This window comes from Schistocerca serialis, chromosome 9 (genome assembly GCF_023864345.2).
Source record: "Schistocerca serialis cubense isolate TAMUIC-IGC-003099 chromosome 9, iqSchSeri2.2, whole genome shotgun sequence".
In the NCBI taxonomy this organism is placed as follows: Eukaryota; Metazoa; Arthropoda; class Insecta; order Orthoptera; family Acrididae; genus Schistocerca; species Schistocerca serialis.
Window position 1 is genome coordinate 246,282,188 of NC_064646.1, and position 19,983 is coordinate 246,302,170.

At 43.4% G+C, this 19,983-nt stretch overlaps 1 protein-coding gene across 1 annotated transcript; it reads left to right on the forward strand.

Moving 5' to 3' along the window:
• Positions 1-708: 708 nt before the first annotated feature.
• Positions 709-14,565, forward strand: LOC126419082 (cuticle protein 7-like). Its single transcript, XM_050086171.1, has 4 exons — positions 709-753; positions 3,700-3,846; positions 10,132-10,327; positions 14,377-14,565. Exons 1-4 carry the CDS (start codon positions 739-741, stop codon positions 14,439-14,441), a joined length of 423 nt encoding a protein of 140 aa, XP_049942128.1. The 5' UTR covers positions 709-738; the 3' UTR covers positions 14,442-14,565.
• Positions 14,566-19,983: the final 5,418 nt, after the last annotated feature.

A 19,983-nucleotide genomic window follows, 5' to 3' on the forward strand; every position in this document is an offset into this window, starting at 1 on the left:
TGCGGTCTACACCAGTAACAAAGATAACAAACAGGATGGATATAGAGACAGACGTCAACTGTAATTTCTGTAATTTGGTATATGTTTGATAGGAAGATTTTTTCGGAACGACTGTCTCATGGAAATACGCTGTACGCATTTGTTCAAGTTACTTGACATTTTAGTATGTTCTGTTGGTCTTATGATTTATAACTCAGACTGCTCCCCTTGGAACGCAACCGTCCTTCGCCGCGCCGCTGAGGTGAGTTCTCGCTTTCCAGAGATACGCATCATTCATACTAATTTGGAAGTTAATCGTAGATGGACGAGAGTGCTCTGTACTTCGCGATTCCCAACCACTGGTACCTCGCTCCGACGTAACTGTCCTGTGCTCTAGCTTGGTAATATCGCAGGTGCTATTTACAGAAGTTATGTCAGCCAGGCCCTGCTTTTCGCGCTCGAGCGGTCTTAATTGTCTGCCTCACGTTTAACTAAAAACCTTCCTCCGAGCAAGTTACCCATTGTTGGCGCCTTCGGACAGTAAAAAGGTTTGAGGAATGTGCTTACAGGCTGCTTTCTTAGCAAGTGCTACTCTGTGTCTGCTCGTTCTTCGTCATCAACACACATGTAACACCTCCTGGGGATCAACAAAACGACAAAAAGCGGAAGTCTGGGTCTCTGTCTTGTATAAAAGGGGAAACTCAGGCAGTGGACAAGCAGTCGATCGCTAGCACCACAACGATTCATACCACTACAGCAATGTCTCGTGCTCAGGTAAGAGACCGACCTACTGGGATTCGAGGCTGATTCCTTTGGGCGTCGTGGGTATCCTAGGAAGCCCCGCTAGCCTGTCTAGATTTTATCAAGAGACGAGCTTGAGAATAGCTTTTACAGAAGCACAACTCCCACGGAAGTGTATAACGTTTAATTATGCTTTATCATAAAGATAAGAAAAAATTCTTGAAACTTCCTGGCAGATTAAAACTGTGTGCCGGGACCTATGCCTTTCGCGGGCAAGTGCTCTGCCAGCAGAGCTACCCAAGCACGACTCACGAGTGGCTACTTTCGCTCTTCAGTGGCCTTATATGTTCTTTGTACCTGATATTAACATTTCTTGCAGTTGATCCAGTATATTTAGAGCAGCAGTTCATATATTCCTGAATGAGACCATGTTCAGTATACAACAGAATACGTAATGTGCAATGAATTTAAATGTGACCTATCAATAGGAAGTCAATTACGTGCATCTAGTGCCTACAGAAGAACATATCAATACGTCAAAAGGGCATAAAAATGAATTCAAGTGTAATAAAAAGGCGCTACCATATACCTGTAAATAGTTAAATAACTTCTATGTACCGCCAAGACTCATTGCCAATCCCCTAACGAAATAACATGCTCACGCTAGCATGTAACATCGGCGGCTCGCGGTATATCGTCCTATCAGGCGACCTGTGTCACCAATGGCTCACGCTCGACTCTACCAACTATGGTACCAGCAATACTCTAACTATGATGTATTACCTAAGAGCCAGGAGCAACGAACGGCTGTGAATACAATTTTGAGTGATCCTTCAGCGGGACAGCTTTCTAAACATATAATTTGTGATTTCAAAACTAAGCGAAACTAACTAGGTAGACGAATAAGACAAATAACATTAACAATTTTGTGGGTAGCTCATTCACAGTTAGGGCTAGTGACTGACACATGTATGCATAAAGGATTATGTGTTGTGACACATTCTGATTCCTGAAGACAACTTTTGCCAAAACGCGCTAATGGATTTGTTTGATAAGAACTGAAAGTGCTGTACAGGCGGAACACTGTCATAAAAAAGTATGCAAATGCCGCAGCCATTTTGAAGCGTAACTTTTGCTTTTAAAACCGATGATCCCTGAACCTGTCAATTTAAACGTAAAAAAAAAAAAAACAGCTCAATAGAATTTAACTGAGAACATCACAATCGCCCAGTGGCATAATTATCCGCAGTGGTTGCGGATTGTGCTGCCGAGAGGGGAAAATTGTTTTAAATGTACGTGAGTGAAAGTAACTTTCACTTAAACTAGCTGCTAATTTCTGATAGGAAACACGTAGATGGAATTGATATCCTTTGCATATCTGAACAATTTTTAGAATGTTCATTTCGTGGTTAAGCAATCAACATAAAGACAGCCTTGAGGCGTCTTCTCCAATACACGCAGCATGATTTCAAACAGAGCACCCAGCACACCCGCGGCACAATTTTTGTCTTTACGTACTTCTCTACAGACGTAATTGTGCTCTTTCCTACGTGTAGAAAAGTACCAGTACAGTGATTATCGTAATTCTTAACGTCACAAATGCTGGAAACATCCGATACCTCTTATGGCACTGGTGTTTCCCCCTTACTTCTGATTTTCTGTTTCTTCTTTTCCGGATGCCAAGTAATACACCCACGTACAGCTTTCCCGTTCTCGTTCGAATCTGTTGTTTCCTCTTTCCATTCCTTACTTTCCTGTCATTTCAGCCTCTTCCAGCTTAATTTTCATGGGGGGTGCACACCTGTTCCCCTACAGGATGCCATTACCCCAGCCTGATATTACATCAGATTCTGTATATTGAAACTGTTAGACTTAGTAAGCAAACCCATGCAACGATGAAATGAATTACAGTTATTCTAACATTCAGATAAAGTAAAATATCAGTAATAACTGTAAAAATTCCTTCCTATTTTTCGTCTGCTGAAAATAGCAAGAAACTGGTCTGTTCTGTTTGCAACGCACGCACGTATTCCACAGATCAGACGGCACCTGTGTTCTTTTTCCGACTTGCCACTTACAGGAATTAGAAAATGGGTTGCAGTAGTTGAAAGTCATCTGATTTACTACGGGGTTCAAATTCTGGATGGTACCATTACCGTTACTGTTTACTAAATCTGGACAACGTGACTACGGTGAAATTAGAGCTGTGAGATGTCAAACAAAACGAAAAGTTAGAATTACATTAATACCTTCAGCTGCTGACGGGCGTTGATATATATCAACTGGGACAGGTGAAAATGTGTGCCTCGACCCGTACTCGAACCCGGGATCTCCTGCGCACATGGCAGACACTCTTTCCATCTGAGCCACCGAGGGCACAGAGGATAGTGCGACTGCAGGGACTATCTCGCGCACGCCTCCCGCGAGACCCACATTCTCACATTGTATGTCCACACACAACATTCGTAGTGTCCCTCTCGAACACACTCATTACTTGGGGAGGACATTCTTACCAAGTCCCGTAAGAGTTCAGGTACTTCTTCAGTAACAGAGATGTATTTCACATTAGGGAAGATGAACAAGTGCTCATAGTTCTTAAGGTATGCACTTTAGAACCCTTGTTTACTGGACGTATTTTTCTTGTTTTGAACCGTATTACCACCTCCGAAAGTCGCCTACTTTAGAATATTAACAGCAACAGTACCGGTGCATGTATTCCACTGTCAGAGGTATCAGAAACATTTCCGCACATAATTTTCGACTAGCTCGTTTTCGGACCAGGGTCCCTGGCCTGATACACTTACCCATCTCATCGTCCCTGAAAGATTGTAACTTTCACCCAGTATATGAGAGAACCTGAGTTAGTGTTTTGCAGCTAAACAAACACTCTGAAAGAAATGGGGCCAGCTATCTCGGTGAGTACGCGAGGAAGCCCTTACTTGTTGCCCGTGTGCTGTACGTGGCTGTATCTCGTCGCAGGTGTCCGTGGTCCTGATGCTTGCGATGGCCGCCGTCAGCTGCCAGCAGGCGCTGTGCTGGCGCGGTCGCTCCTACGCCCACCAGACGGCTTCTGTGGTGGGGCCCGCGCATCGTGTCAGCGTCGGGGCTCACTCTTACGACTACGTGGTGAGCAACATTGTCTAGCTTCCATTTCATTTTTTTAGCTCATCTGCCTCTTGACTGGTTTAATGCTGCTCGCTGTCTTTTTCTATCTTGTGCTAATTTTTTCCCGTCTTCGTAACTACTACATCAAACGTATTTCACAATCTGCATTGCTTAGACCTATTGTTATTCCCTTCTATGGCTCTTTCCAAAATAATGTTAACAATTACTCGGTGCTGTAATAGATCTTCCACTAATTTATTATTTTGTTTTATATACATGTCTAGTTCCGAGGGACCAAACTGAGAAACCAATGTCCGTAGCCCCGGAACAAGTCAGTACATCAGAAAAGTTAATCATGAATAAAACAAAAGGTACACGAATCATCTACTGATAAGCTGCTGAGTCTATGGCATACTCAACAACTTAACACAGAAACTTGCTTGATTTTTTCCAAAAATCTTCTGGACAGATCATAAGGATTGAGCCATGAGGACATTCTTCACTTTGGACATGAAAATTCAAGGGTCACTGCTAAATTTTTTAATTCTTGTGGTAGCTTACTGAAAATGAACGCAGCAGTGTACTGTACATATTTATGCACAAGAGTCAAGGAAGTGTGATCCAAACGCAGATAGGATGTTTGCCTAGTATTAGCTGAATGAAAGCTGATAATTCTTGGGAATAAGATCACATTGTTAACAACAAACGACCTTAAGGTAAATTTATATTAAGAGGCCAGTGTCAGAATTTCCAGACTCATGAACAAGTGTCATCAAGATGGTCTTGAACTTTTACCATACTTTGCTTAAAACGCCCGTTTCTGTGCCAAAAGTACCCTTTGTGAATGGGTTTACCCCAGAATACAACGCCGTATGTCTTAAGCGAATGAAAATATGCAAAGAAGACTAACTTTCGTGTCGGATTACCACGAAATAGAGATACTGCTGTAATGGTAAATACAGCGGGATTTAGTTATTAAACAAGATATTGAATATAGGCTTGCCATCACATCTTAAAACTGTGAAAAATTTGTCTTATTTTGATTAGTACCAATCTATTTTCCTCAACCCGTGAACTGCACTATTTGGTGTACTGCCTATATTGTAATCATCATCCTTCTCTAACAAGCTGTGTCATCACCAAAGAGAAATATTTTAGAATAACCTGTCATGTTAGAAGGCACGGTGGTTCCATCACTGACCGCTGAGGCAGCCTCCACTCATCAATGTCCCAATCAGACCCCCCTTCACAGCTGTTCTCATTTCTGGCCCTTCTTTTTGTATGGGTATTTCCACAGACTTCTTCTCTCATCTATTCTGTTTAGAGATTGTTACATCTTACTGACTAATTAAATTTTAACTTTCTATGGTAGTGCCGCATTTGAAATGCTTCTAGCTTTTTCTTACCTGGCTTTCCTCATTTACACATCAATATCTGATACCAGTAGAGCTCTTTTATTGAAGAAAGCTTTCTTAACCTGCGTCACTTTACATCCACCATTAACTTACTTCCCATATAGGAGAATGCTTCCCACTTCTTCCATCACTGTGTCATTGTCAATTTTCATGATGAGCAAGTCTTTGTTCTGTCGTGTATGATTCTTCGCCTTTGTTATTGGTATCCTTTCTCATGATTCTGTGCTAAGTATGCTCCCCATTCCATTCAACAGGGCCAAGTTTTCCTTTCATCCAGCCAGAAACGTCACGTCCTCTGTACGCACTGCACTTTTATTTATCCGTAATTTTGCTTCACTTTCTTCAGTGCGTCTTCGACTTTCAAGTTGAATAACAGTGATGGTACGATGCATCCCTTCGCAACATGGTATTATCTTTCTTGGCCTTATTTCCACGTGGGTTTTGTAGATGTTTCAGAACACACTATCTCATAAAAAATGTGCGGACTCCCTTACGTATTACGGAATTGACGGCTAGATGTCACGAGAGGGAGACGCGCCAGTGTAAATGGAGGCGGGAGGTATTGTGTTGTCAGGTGAGAAGCAGTAAAAGCAGAAACGCTCGGTCAGCGGAGCTCAGTGACTTCGAACGTGGACATGTCGTTGGACGTCACCTGAGTAACAAAACCATCTGGGACATTTCAACCCGTCTGAAGCTGCGCTAGTCTTGGTGATATGGTTCTGAAGTGGAAACCACATCTAAACAAAGACCAGGCATCCCTTAATGTACTAACGGACGGAGATGTCAAGTATTGCAGAGGGTGGTTGCAAAAAATTGAGTGAAATCTGTGGCAGAAATCACTCGAGAGTTCCACAGCCCTGCCAACAGTCCAACTAGAAGAATGTTGTGCGTAGGGAGTTAAAAAGATTTGGTAAAATGGTGGAGCTGCTCTTCATATGCCACACATTTCTGTACTCAATACTAAAGAGCGACCCCACTGGAGAGTGGGTGGATGGAAACGGCTGATTTTCATTGATGAATCACGCTACATTCTGAGGCAATCCGATGGAAGAGTTTGAATTTGTCGAATGCCTGGAGAATGTTGCCTGTCATCAAATGTTGTGGCAACAGTGAACTTTGGAGAAGATGGTCTTACGTTGTGAAGATCGGATCCCCTTATTGTTCTCAAGAAAACTTTAAATACGGAAGGATATGAATGTATGTTACAACATTGTGTATTGCGTACGGTGACGATGATTCTTTGTATCAGCGTGATAACGGACGCCGACATAACGCACCCTGTCGTAAGGCAGCATTTCTGAGACAATGGTTTTTGGACAATAAAATTTCTGAAATGAACAGACACACCCAGAGTTTCGACTTGAAGCTATAGGAACACCTTTGTGATCTTTTGTATGTCGATCCTTCTAACTGATGGTCTGTGGGATTCGGCCGATCAGGTACGTAATGAAATGAAACACCTGCAGCCGCCGTTTTGATGTTATTTTTTTGTATTGAAACCAGTTTCGATGTTTCAGTACGCCATCTTTGTCTTCGGCCTCAGTTAAGCTCTGAAGATGATGTAATGAGTCACCGAAACGAGTTGCAATATGATAAAATAACATCAAAACGACGGCTGCAGGTGTTTCGTTTGATTACATTTGAGATGAGTTAGAACGTGGAATTCAGACCGAGTGCCTACCATTACTCTCTTTCCTGGCTTTAGTCTTGCTCAAGAATGGGCTGCCATTCCTCCTCAGACGTTCAGGCATCTCACTAAAAGTGTTCCCAGGAGATCTGAAAGCCTTATAAAGGCAAAGTGCCGACGCATCCCATCTTATAGTCCACTAATAGATGTCCGGATATTTTTTTATCGTATACTGTACTTGTGTCTCACTGAACTCTATTCTTAAAGTTTCAACGAGTGTGGTCTTTGTTTCACATGCAGATGCAACACGCCGAACACCCACTGAATGTTCTCTGGCTCACATCAAGCTACGAATACGAACTCATACAAGAGGGTAAAAGTGATAACATCATGGATTTTTATTGTTCTCACCACTCAACAGAGGAAACGAAGTGAGACAGAACGAAGCATGATCATAGAGGCTCCCTAGACTTCATAGGAATTATACGTGCCCTTAGATCCACTGTTAAGATATTGCTGTGAAGTGTAAACGGCAGTGAAGTCTGAGGTTTTTGACGTACGAATAAATTAAATGTAACCACCGAAGTTCGTAATAACCTTTCGTGAAACGTCCCTGTCCACTACTTCAGATAACTTCTGTTCTTTTTTCGAAAGGACATAAGGTAATGTACAGAATGATCAGTCAAGGTTCTTTATAATTCGGTTTGGTTGGTAACGCCATTGCAGAGAAGCTGCTCGTCACACAATGAATGCGTAACACAATTTGCAATAACACTAAAAGCGTCATCACTGTCTTTTGCAACAGCGTATGAAGATTTTAGGAAGAGATGAATCACGGTATTTTGATGTGCCCTGAGGTATCTGTGGTCCTGGCTTATAGCTCGCGCACACCAATACTCACGGTTCGATAGCAAAATGAAAGCAAGTTTTTATGAAAATGATTAGGACTACAGGAAAATTGTCACCCGGTGGCAACAGTTTGGGATCGGACCTCGGCAATTCTGCCCCGCAAAGTAAGGATCATTCCAATGTAGTTCGAGGAAAATCGAGTGGATTTGCTGGATTGATCTACTCTAGTGCCGAGTGACTAACGCCAAATAGCTTTACGGTGAACTAGAACGTCGGTTGCGTACCAGATCAACTTACACCTACCTCTCTTGAGCAACGATAAATATGGACGTTGATGTTCATTGTAACAGGACTTAAACGTAATTCTCATTTGACGATTAAACTGTGTTGAATAGCATAAGGATTATGTTCGTTTTATTAAGATCGTAATTGCCTTTGGAACTAACCGCAACAGGTGTTCGGGACATTCAGCCAAATAGCATGTTGTAATACAATAAGGCTTGACATGAGGTGGAATTGAAGTATGTGCAGTTTATCTCAATACTGTAGCTTAGCACATAGTTTCTCTCAGAACACCTGACGTACAGGTACAAGTGATACAAGATGTATCAAAAGGAATCATCCTATAAAAAAATCATAACTGCTTTGTTATTTGAGATATGTGCGTGCACAATACACCGTTGAAAAGAGAAAACTCTCGAGTTTTACATGGTTCCCTCTAGGTAGTAGAGTGTGCACCCATTTCAGTTCTAGAAAAAACGGTGTCGGGACAACAGAAAGCGTTTTGTGTTCTACATTTTGCGCAGTGCCGGTGAGTAATAACTGTTGATCGTGACTTTCGTACTAGCTATGGTGTGGATCCTTCTACAGCACAGAACATTAGACGATAGCATGAACAATTCAGAGAAACAGTTTGTTTGTGTAAAGGCAAACCACCGGGCCCGTCCCTGAGTGTCTTACACAGACGTCGAACGCATCTGCCATACTTTCACAAGGAGTCCGCAGAAATCCGTTCGCCGCGCGGCTCGACAGCTCGACGTGCCCCTAATGTCCGTCTGGCGTGTGTTGTGTCGACGTTTACAGACGAAACCACACAAAATTCAGCTACTGCAAGCTCTTCGTGAAGGTGACAAACAACAACTTGTGGTGTTCTGTAATTTCGTTCTTGGCAAGATGGAGGATGACAGTTTTTTCCACACTTAGTGTTTAGTGACGAGACAACATTCCATTTTAATGGAAAGATGAACCGTCGTAATGTGAGAATTTGAGGTAGAGAACAACCACACAAAGTTGTACAACATGAGAAGGACTGGCCAAAATTTAACGTGTTTTATGCACTTTCACGGGGAAATGTGTATGGTCCATTTATCTTTGGCGAGAACACAGTTGCAGTAAGCATATATCTCGATATGCTTGAGAACATTCTCTTCCCACAGTTGGACTCTGATTCGAACGACTTTATTTACCAACAGGATGGGGCACCACCACACTGGCATCTCGAATCGCGGGAATTTTTAAATCAAAGGATTACTGAACGATGGATCGGTCGCACTGGACCAAATGATCCAGCCTTACGTTACTGGCCTCCAAGATCACCACACCTGACTGTATGTGATTATTTCTCGTGGGAGCTTATAAAAAAAACTCTGTTTATGTGCCTCCGTTAACAACAGCAGTGAATGAACTGAGGCATCGCATAACAGCAGCTCTGGACGCACTAAGTCCAAGGCATGCTCGCTGCAGTGTGGTAACAATTTGAATACGGAATTGACAAACAGCGTGCATCTCAAGGGGGGCATATTGAACAGTTATGAAAAGGTATGAAAAAAAACCTTTTTCATCAAAAAACATTCATTGTATATGTTTATTAGTTTCAGAAATATAGATGTACCAAATCGGATGATTCTTTTTGATACACCCTGTATTATGACAACTATTTGTATTTATATTGTTTTCTCCGACTAGTATTTGAGTGATAACTCGGTCTGTTGTTGAGAGAAGAAGTCTTGTTGGCATAATAACTCACTGGCAATATGTCGCCATTTGGTGCCATTGCTTTCATCAGGCTCTACTCCTGGTCCTGGGAAACCGTACAATTGCACAGAGTAATAATGCCCTCTCACCAAACCCTTTACCACGCGTATGAAGTGGTTTGGTTGTACCTCTGATGTTAATGCTTGACAGGCTATGTAGGATACAGCAGGAGCGACAACATAAAAACGTGTTTGTATGCTATAAAGTGTAAACTGACTTGGGTGGTCGCTACGTGTCTACGGCAGGCAGTCCTGTGTCTGTACTGATGAAACCGTAGCATGCTACTCTGTCGGTCTGGTAGGAAGAAGACAGTTGTCGGTGGACGTGTAAGCGGGTAAGACAATTGGGAAATTAATATTCAAATATCCTTTCCTTTGGCAGGCGTACCCGAAGTATGAGTTCGAGTATGGGGTGTCTGACGAGCACACAGGGGACCACCACACCCAGAAGGAGCACCGCGACGGAGACGTCGTGACTGGCGAGTACTCGCTCAAGGAGGCGGACGGCAGCGTGCGCACCGTCAAGTACCACGCCGACAAGTCCGGCTTCCACCCCGTCGTGCACCACTCGCACCACGGTGAGTGACTAATACCAAAAATGTCAACTCGTTTGTCTATTCCGAAGTCCCCAAATCGTAATTCAAGACAAATAACAGTCCAATCGTCTCTATATCACTGTTAGACCAATTAGAGGACGACTTTGCTTGACAAGGCTCGGTACAATCGGAGGCGGCATGCACTGAGCTTCGCCAGACCCTTTAACTGGTTTACCCAGCCGCTTATATGGGAACCAACAGTCAGAGGTGGATTCTGAATGATGCTACTGCTTGTCATTTTTCAGATGACACACCTTTGCCAGAGGTGAAACAGTGACAGTCTGACACTTGCCGACTGGGTCAGCCATCCACACAACCACCACCTATATCTTCGCCAAAAATTGCTGAACGTCAGTAACAGTCTGCTCTATTAGACGATTCACTTCAAGCCAAAGTGGATCTCATTTTCTGTAAGGCCCATCCAAATCTCATGGTAGTCTCGGGAAGCTAGAGATAAAGGTTCAAGAACGCTCCTTGCTTGCTAACTCATACCAGAAGAGCTAGTATTTTTAATACACTGCTTCACTTGTGTACATATACTTTACCACTTTGATACGAGTTTCATTTGAGTTTTGTTGTTACTGTCTCATACTTATTTATAATACCCATGGAGTATATTCATCATCTTCTTACCCAGCATTCATTTACTTTTGTAACATGAGTTTCACAGACGCTAGAGAATTCACACTTCTTTCTTTCCTTCTGTCCCTTTCTGAGCGTGCATCTGATGCAGTGCATGCGTTTTAGATAGCCTAGTAGCCTTTAACACGTTGTGACTTACTACGTTTCATTCAAAAGATAATTAGTGTTTTGTGATTTCCGATTCTTAGTCGCATCGGTGTCCACAGGTGTGACATTTCTGTTTTATACTGTCGGCAGTCCAACAAGCGAACAACACAATTAGATTTTTACTCAAAGTGTTAAAGAAGACGATTAGGTCTTTCATCGAAATATTACACATAAAAATCTAATTGTCACCCAGCTAGAAACCCGTAGGAATATCTATCAACTATTGTTTTTCTTCAGCAACTAAGCTTTTCGTTGTTTACGTCCTGTACCTGAAAGTTTCATTTTCAATTTTTTATTTCTGTTTCTCAGCCAATCTCAGTGCGATATCCAAACGTGTTTTCCATGTCTCTCAATGATTCGTAAACATGCAGCCCGTTTGATGTCTATTTATAAGGCTGTGGTTGCTTACTGCTGTTCCGTTATGAACTTCCTGTAATGAAAGCTAGTGCTACAGAAAGAAAACTGGCTGTCTGTACTGCACAGAACAACGTGAAACATTAAATTATTCGATGATATGGAAAATAAAAGCATTAAGCAAGATTGTCGTAAACCAGAAGTTAAGATTTATCACTTCCGTTGCTTTTCACATGACTGTAAAATGAGTTGCCCAGGGATTTAAATGTGTCGGAATAAGATAAATTGAGATGATGATGTAAGGTACAATAGCTCTGCATCTCTTCCCATGCAAAATTCAAACCCATCAGCCATTAAGCTCCAGGGCCATGGAACAGCTGTTGTGTTCCTCCACCATTATTGTCCACATAACTGACGGACAGGACTTCGATGTGATTATGCTTTGTTTAGCAACGAAACCAACTATCATTTGAATGGGTTCGTTAATAAGCAACATCGGTGCTTTTGGGGAACTGAGAATTCGCATTTCGCGTTCGAGAAATCTCCTCACCATCAACGGGTGACCGTGTGGTGCGCAATGTCAAGTCACGGGATAAACAGCGCGATGTTCCTTAATGACACGGTGACTACCGCACTCTCCGTGAAGGTTTTGGGAGATGATTTCATCCCCATTATCCACATTCACCCTGATTACGACAAGATGCGGTTCATGCAAGACGGAGATCGATTCCATTCAAACAGGAAAATGATGTCCTGGAGGAGAACTTTGGGGACCGCATTCTGTCCCTGGGTTACGCAGAGGCCAGTGGCATGATCCTCGATTGGTCGCCATATTCTCCTGATCGAAAGATATGCGACTCCTTTTTATGGGGCTATGTTACAGACAAGGTGTACCTCAATAACACCACAGCCATTGATAAGCTGAAAACAGCCATTCAGGAGGTCATTGACAGCATCGACGTTCCGACACTTCAGCGGGTCATGCAGTATTTCGCTATTCGTCTGCGCCAAATCATCCGCAATGATGGCAAGCGTGTCGAACATGTCATAGCCTAAAACCAAATATCTGCAGTGACTTTTATATGTTGGATAAAGTGTGGGTACGCCGTAATTTCTAACTAATTTACGTTCTTTTGCATACATACACATCAAAAAAATTTTGCATCACCTCGGTTCCGAAAGTTCCGGAATATGAACAGAAAATTGGAATAGAGATCAACATAAACATCATTTCCGCCCTTTTTATGACTCATGAAAACCACACCGGTACCTCTAATACACAGTAGCACGTCTTCAGAGGTGGTGGTCCAGATTGCTGTTCACACCAGTACCTCTAATACACAGTAGTACATCCTCTTGCAATGATGCAGGCCCGTGTTCGTCGTGACATACTATTAACAAGTTCATCAAGAAAATGTTGGTCCAGATTGTCCCACTCCTCATCAGCGATTTGGCGTGGATACCTCAAAGTGGCCGTCCGGTGTGGCCGGGCGGCTCTAGGCGCTTCAGTCTGGAACCGCGCGACCGCTACAGTCGCAGGTACGAATCCTGCCTCGGGCATGGATTTGTGTGATGTCCTTAGGTTGGTTAGGTTTAAGCAGTTCTAAGTTCTAGGGGACTAATTGCCTCATATGTTAAGTCCCATAGTGCTCAGAGCCATTTGAACCATTTGAACTCTCAAAGTGGTTGGTGGGACACGTCGTTCATAAACAGCCTTTCTCAATCTAACCCAGGCATGTTCGATAGGGTTCATGTCTGGAGAACATACTGGCCACTCTAGTCGAGCGATGTCGTTGTCCTGAAGGAAGTCATTCACAACATGTGCATTATGGGGTTGCGAATTGTCGTCCATGAAGACCAATGCCTCGCCAATATGCTGCCGATAGGGTTGCACTATCGGTCGGAGGATGGCATTCACGTACCGTACAGACATTACAGCGCCTTCCATTGCCAACAGCGGCGTACTTCTGCCCCACATAATGCCACTCCAAAACAGCAGGGAATCTCCACCTTGCTGCACTCGCTGGACAGTGTGTCTAAGGCGTTAAGCCTGACCGGGTTGCCTCCAAACACGTCTCCGACGATTGTCTGGTTGAAGGCATATGCGACACTCATCGGTGAAGAGAACGTGATGCCAATCTATTAGCCATGTTGTAGGGCCCATCTGCACCACGCTGCATAGTGTCGTGGTTATAAAGATGGACCTCGCTGTGGACGTTGGGAGTGAAGTTGCGCATCATGCAGCCTGTTGCACATAGATTGAGACGCAACACGACGTCCGGTCGCTGCGTGGAAAACATTATTCAACATGGTGGCGTTGCTATTAGGGTTCCTCCGAGCCATAATCCGTAGGTAGCGGTCATTCACTGCAGTAGTAGTCCTTCGGCGGCCTGGGAGAGGCATTTCATCGACAGTACCTGTTTCTCTGTATCTCCTCCATGTCTGTACATGGTTCACTTCAAGATGCCTGGACCCTTCCCGTGTTGAGAGCCCTTCCTGGCACAAAGTAACAATGCGGACGCTATCGAACAGCGGTATTGGCCGTCTAGGCAAGGTTGAACTACAGACAACACGAGCCGTGTACCTCCTTCCTAGTGGAATGACTGTAACTGATCGGCTGTCGGACCCCGTCGGTATAATAGGCGCTGCTCATGCGTGGTTGTTTACATCTTTGGGTGGGTTTAGTGACATCTCTGCACAGTCAAAGGGACTGTGTTAGTGATACAATAGAAATGTTCAGAGTCACCTTATGGCTATTCAGTTTACTTAGTTCTCCTGACATTTCTATTTTTTTTATATTGGAGATGTTAAATTTCGTAAATATTTACCTCAATAAATTGTTCAGTCTGAACAAGATCAAGCACTATCTGCTTTTGTATTTATTACAGGACATGCTGCAGGATCTGCGATAGGAACATCTGTCGGTGCTGGAAATGGCTTGGGGTATTACTAAAATTCTAAACTTCTTTGTAGGAGAATATCATTGAAGAAACCACCTTCAGCCCCAACCATTTCGCATACCAATCGCAACAACGTGTCTGCATATCAGCATTGTACATACCTGTTATTAATTATAAGATTTTATTTGCAATATGTTTTTTATATGTTTGAGAAATAAAACAATTGTAAATCTCACAGGTGTCATTTTGTTTCAAACTTACTTTTTCCAGACTTCGAAGAAAAAGAGGATTACTTGTAGAACAAGGAAAGTCTGTAACCAAGTCCAAGATTTTCTAGTGTAGTTGCGGAATACGAGATGCCTTTTACCGGCCGACCGGAGTGGCCGAGCGGTTCTAGGCGCTACAATCTGAAGCCGCGCGACCGCTACGGTCACAGCTTCGAATCCTGCCTCGGGCATGGATGTGTGTGATGTCTTTAGGTTAGTTAGGTTTAAGTAGTTCTAAGTTCTAGGGGACTGCTGACCTCAAAAGCTAAGTCCCATAGTGCTCAGAGCCATTTGAACCATTTTTTGTTTTTTTTGTTTTGCCTTTTACCTTATGAGTAACTTACAGACTGTAAATGAACTGGGAGACGCATTACTGCTGATCTAACGGCTGTGATATTAAGACAGCGCTGCTAGCTAGCACCCACATTTTTTGTTCTTGTTGTTGTTGTTCGCGACAGTTGAAGATATGACATGAGTGAGCACTTCATACTCGAACGTTTAATTTGATAGCACCTTCTGTTTGAGTGGCCGATTTCGTCAGCATCCTTGAGGTATTATCTCCACGTGATCTTTGTATGAGGTTCACACCCGATGTTTGCTTTCCAGCTGCAATCATAGCTATCAATTTCTCCTTCCTATCATTCTTACAATCCTCAATGTCAGTGAGCGTAAGATTTCTATACCTAAACACGGACACAGGAAACAGCACCTATGAACTGGTTCATGGACCTGTATTGTGATGCCAGTATATTTATGTATTTTTTGTATTTCATTTGCTATCTGGCTACGAACAATAAAACTAAAATGGGGTGTATAAAAATTTATTTCAGATGGAAACCTTAGGAGTCTCTGCTATTGACATAATATTCTGCGGCTCTGCATCTCATTGTAGATCGCCAGTTCATTCTGACGTTGCTGAGAGCGAATAGTTTGGCTAACGCCACGCTGTTATGAGATTTAACAGGAAAATATACGGACAGAACAGATCACGATACATATATATTTCTTTGTCGAATCGGTAGCCATGCCGTCGAAGACGACAACGACGAAGAGAATAGCAGCACAAACAATAACATGCATTATCATCAAAGGCACCTCTTTGCGCAATATAAAGCTGTATGTGAAACACTGTGAGTGGCTTAGCGGATTGGAGGAACTGTGTCTCTGATATTTTGGCGAATTGAACGTAATGTTTCGAAGAAAGTCAAGCGACACACATGTCGGTCTGTGTAGTGGATATGTCGGCATATGTTTATCTCTCAATTTTTGTAGGGTATGGGAACCAGGTAACGGCACTCATTCGCCAATTAGCACAATACATTTTCATGTGGAGGTGGAGAACTAATTTATAAATTTATAAACAATCCAAAAATATTCCACATCATTCAAAAATATCGTTTTCCTGATCCCAGAAACTTGAAGGAATTAATAAACATTCAAGAAAAGTCATAGAACTGTAAGAAATTCACGAAATTCCTTTCGAAAACATTTCTGAAATATCCAGAAAGCATACAGAACGTTTTGGAGTAGAATTAGGTTTCGATATACACTACTGGCCATTAAAATTGCTACACCAAGAAGAAATGCAGATGATAAACGGGTATTCATTGGACAGTGATTACATTTTCACGCAATTTGGGTGCATAGATTCTGAGAAATCAGTACTCAGAACAATCACCTCTGGCCGTAATAACGGCTGTGATACGCCTGGGCATTGAGTCAAACAGAGCTTGGATGGCGTGTACAGGTATAGCTGGCCATGCAGCTTCAACACGATACCGCAGTTCATCAAGGGTAGTGACTGGTGTATTGTGACGAGCCAGTTGCTCGACCACCATTGACTAGACGTTTTCAATTGGTGAGAGATCCGGAGAATGTGCTGGCCAGGGCAGCAATCGAACATTTTCTGTATCCAGAAAGGCCCGTGCAGGACCTGCAACATGTGGTCGTGCATTATCCTGCTGAAATGTAGGGTTTCGCAGGGATCGAATGAGGGGTAGAGCCACGGGTCGTAACACTTCTGAAATGTAACGTCCACTGTTCAAAGTGCCGTCAATGCGAACAAGAGGTGACCGAGACTTGTAACCAATGACACCCCATACCATCACGCCAGGTGATAACGCCAGTATGGCCATGACGAATACACGCTTCCAATGTGCGTTCACCACGATGTCGCCAAACACGGATGCGACCATCATGATGCTGTAAACAGAACTTGGATTCATCCGAAAAAATGAGGTTTTGCCATTCGTGCACCAAGGTTCGTCGTTGAGTACACCATCGCAGGCGCTCCTGTCTGTGATGCAGCGTCAAGGGTAACCGCAGCCATGGTCTCCGAACTGGTAGTCCATGCTGCTGCAAACGTCGTCGAACTGTTCGTGCGGATGGTTGTTGTCTTGCAAACGTCCCCATCTGTTGACTCAGGGAACGAGACGTGGCTGCACGGTCCGTTACAGCCACGCGGATAAGATGCCTGTCATCTCGACTGTTAGTGATCCGACCGTTGGGATCCAGCATGGTGTTCCGTATTACCCTCCTGAACCCACCGATTCCATATTCTGCTAACAGTCATTGGATCTCGACCAACGCGAGCAGCAATGTCGCGATACGATAAACCGCAATCGCGATATGCTACAATCCGACCTTTATCAAAGTCGGAAACGTGATGGTACGCATTTGTCCTCCTTACACGAGGCATCACAACAGCGTTTCGCCAGGCAACGTCGGTCAACTGCTGTTTGTGTATAAGAAATCGATTGGAAACTTTCCTCAAGTCAGCATGTTGTGGGTGTCGCCACCGGCACCAACATTGTGTGAATGCTCTGAAAAGCTAATCATTTGCATATCACAGCATCTTCTTCCTGTCGGTTAAATTTCGCGTCTGTAGCACGTCATCTTCGTGGTGTAGTAATTTTAATGACCAGTAGTGTAGTTCTTTCTGAATTAAGAAATACTTTATTTAAATAAATGCGTATTTAAATCTAATGGGAGTGTAACAGCCAGCTGCTACATCGTCCGATTCTCAACCTTTGCCGTCTATCACACCCCAATACGCAATGGAAGACACAGGGCTGCGAATACACACATACAACATACAAACACACAATCACAGGCGAGTGGCAGTGAAGACTGTAGAGACAAACCTGCATAGATACATACTTTCATTTATATATAGATTCATATACTTATTTGGAATTTCCATGTTATTGATAGCACAATGCATTTTGCTGTATACTTCCTCAGTTCTTACCTCGTCGTTGCTGCTCCTCATGTTTGGATAAAAACAAGCTATTGGAAACAATAGATCGTCGTATAACGGACTGCTAAGCCATGTGATCAAAAGTATCCGGACACCTGGCTGAAAATAACTTACATGTTCGTGGCGCCCTCCATAGGTAATGCTGGAATTGAATGTGGTGTTGCCCCACCCTTAGCTTTGATGACAGCTTCCACTCTCGCAGGCCTACGTTCCTTCAGGTGCTGGAAGGTTTCTTGGGGAATGGCAGCCCATTCTTCACAGAGTACTGCACTGAGGAGAGGTATCGATGTCGGTCGGAGAGGCCTGGCACGAAGTCGGCGTTTCAAAACATCCCAGAGGTGTTCTATAGGATTCAGCTGAGGAATCTGTGCAGGCCAGTCCATTGGAGGGATGTTATTGACGTGTAACCACTCCGCCACAGGCCGTGCATTATAAACAGGTGCTCGATCGTGTTGAAAGATGCAGTCGCCATACCCGAATTGCTCTTCAACATTGGGTGCTTAAAACATCAATGTAGTCCTATGCAGTGATAGTGCTACGCAAAACAACAAGAGGTGTAAGCCCCCTCCGTGAAAACCACGGCCACATCATACCATCACCGCCTCCGAATTGTACTGTTGGCACTACACACGCTGGCAGATGACGTTCACCGGGCATTCGCCATACCTACACCCTGCCATAGGATCGCCACATTGTGTACCGTGATTCGTCACTCCACACAACGTTTTTCCACTGTCCAATCATCCAATGTTTACCCTCATTACACCAAGCGAGGCGTCGTTTGCCATTTACCTGCGTGATGTGTGTCTTATGAGCAGCCGCTCGACTACGAAATCCGAGCTTTCTCACCTCCAACCTAACTGTGGATCCTAATGCGGTTTGGAATTCCTGTGTGATGGTCTGGATAGATGTCTGCTTATTACACATTAAGGCCCTTTTCAACTGTCGGTGGCCTCTGTCAGTCAACAGACTAGGTCGGCCTGTACGGTTTTGTACTGTACGTGTCCTTTCGCGTTTCCTCTTCACTATCACATCGGAAACAGTGGACCTAGGGCTGTTTAGGAGTGTGGAAATCTCACGTACAGACGTATGACACTAGTGGTATTCAGTCACTTGACTACGAAGTCCTTGAGTTCCGTGGAGCGCCCCATTCTTCTCTCTCACGGTGTCTAATGACTACTGAGGTCGCTGATGTGGCGTACCTGGCAGTAGGTGGCAGCAGAATGCACGTAATATGAAAAACGTATGTTTTTGGCAGTGTCCTTATGCTTTTGATCACATAGTGTATTTGTGGATATCGTAGTTTTAACAGTACATTCCATGAGTCAGACATGATAAGCCCTGTTAGCAATGCTTAAGGAAGAGCCTACAGCACTTAAAGATGAGCACCATGCGTGTGATTCACAAGTTAACAATAGTAGTAGCTCGTTTTTGTTATTACAAAGGGTATTCAACCAGATGTACTCAGCTTCATGAAACATAAATAATAAATGAGTAGTACGCCTTAGTTTTGATTATACTGCCATGGCAAATTATAAACGTTCATCTCGGCTTCTCAGATAATTTTCAAACGATAGTGAATTGATCCCATACTTTGCGTGAGTGAGATCTCAACAGCTGAAATACAGTTTTTCAATGCATTCGTTGTCATTTGGTGGAGACAGCAGAGGAACAGTTCATCTTTGGAACCCCTCACAAGAAAAAATCACACGGCGTGATTTCAGAGTGTCTTGAGACGAAACAGAAACGTTGATTCCGATTTCCTAATGATTTGTGATGTCAAAACAGTCTTTTGTATGTTCAGGGCGGAGTATTACACTCTAAAATTAAAGTTTTCCTTTCACCACACCACTGGTTGCCCTTCAGCTCTTCTTCCATTATGTCTGCAGCTTCGGCATGTATTTGGAATTCAATTGTCGTTCATTTGGTCGACATAATTCAGCCACATTTTTTGGTTCAAGTTCATGGAGGGTCTCATCATTTCTTTCTCTGTCCCTTTTCGTGCTGCCTCCTTTTGGGCACTTGAACTTCATATCATTAGTTCAACTGCTCTTACCCTTCATATGTGAA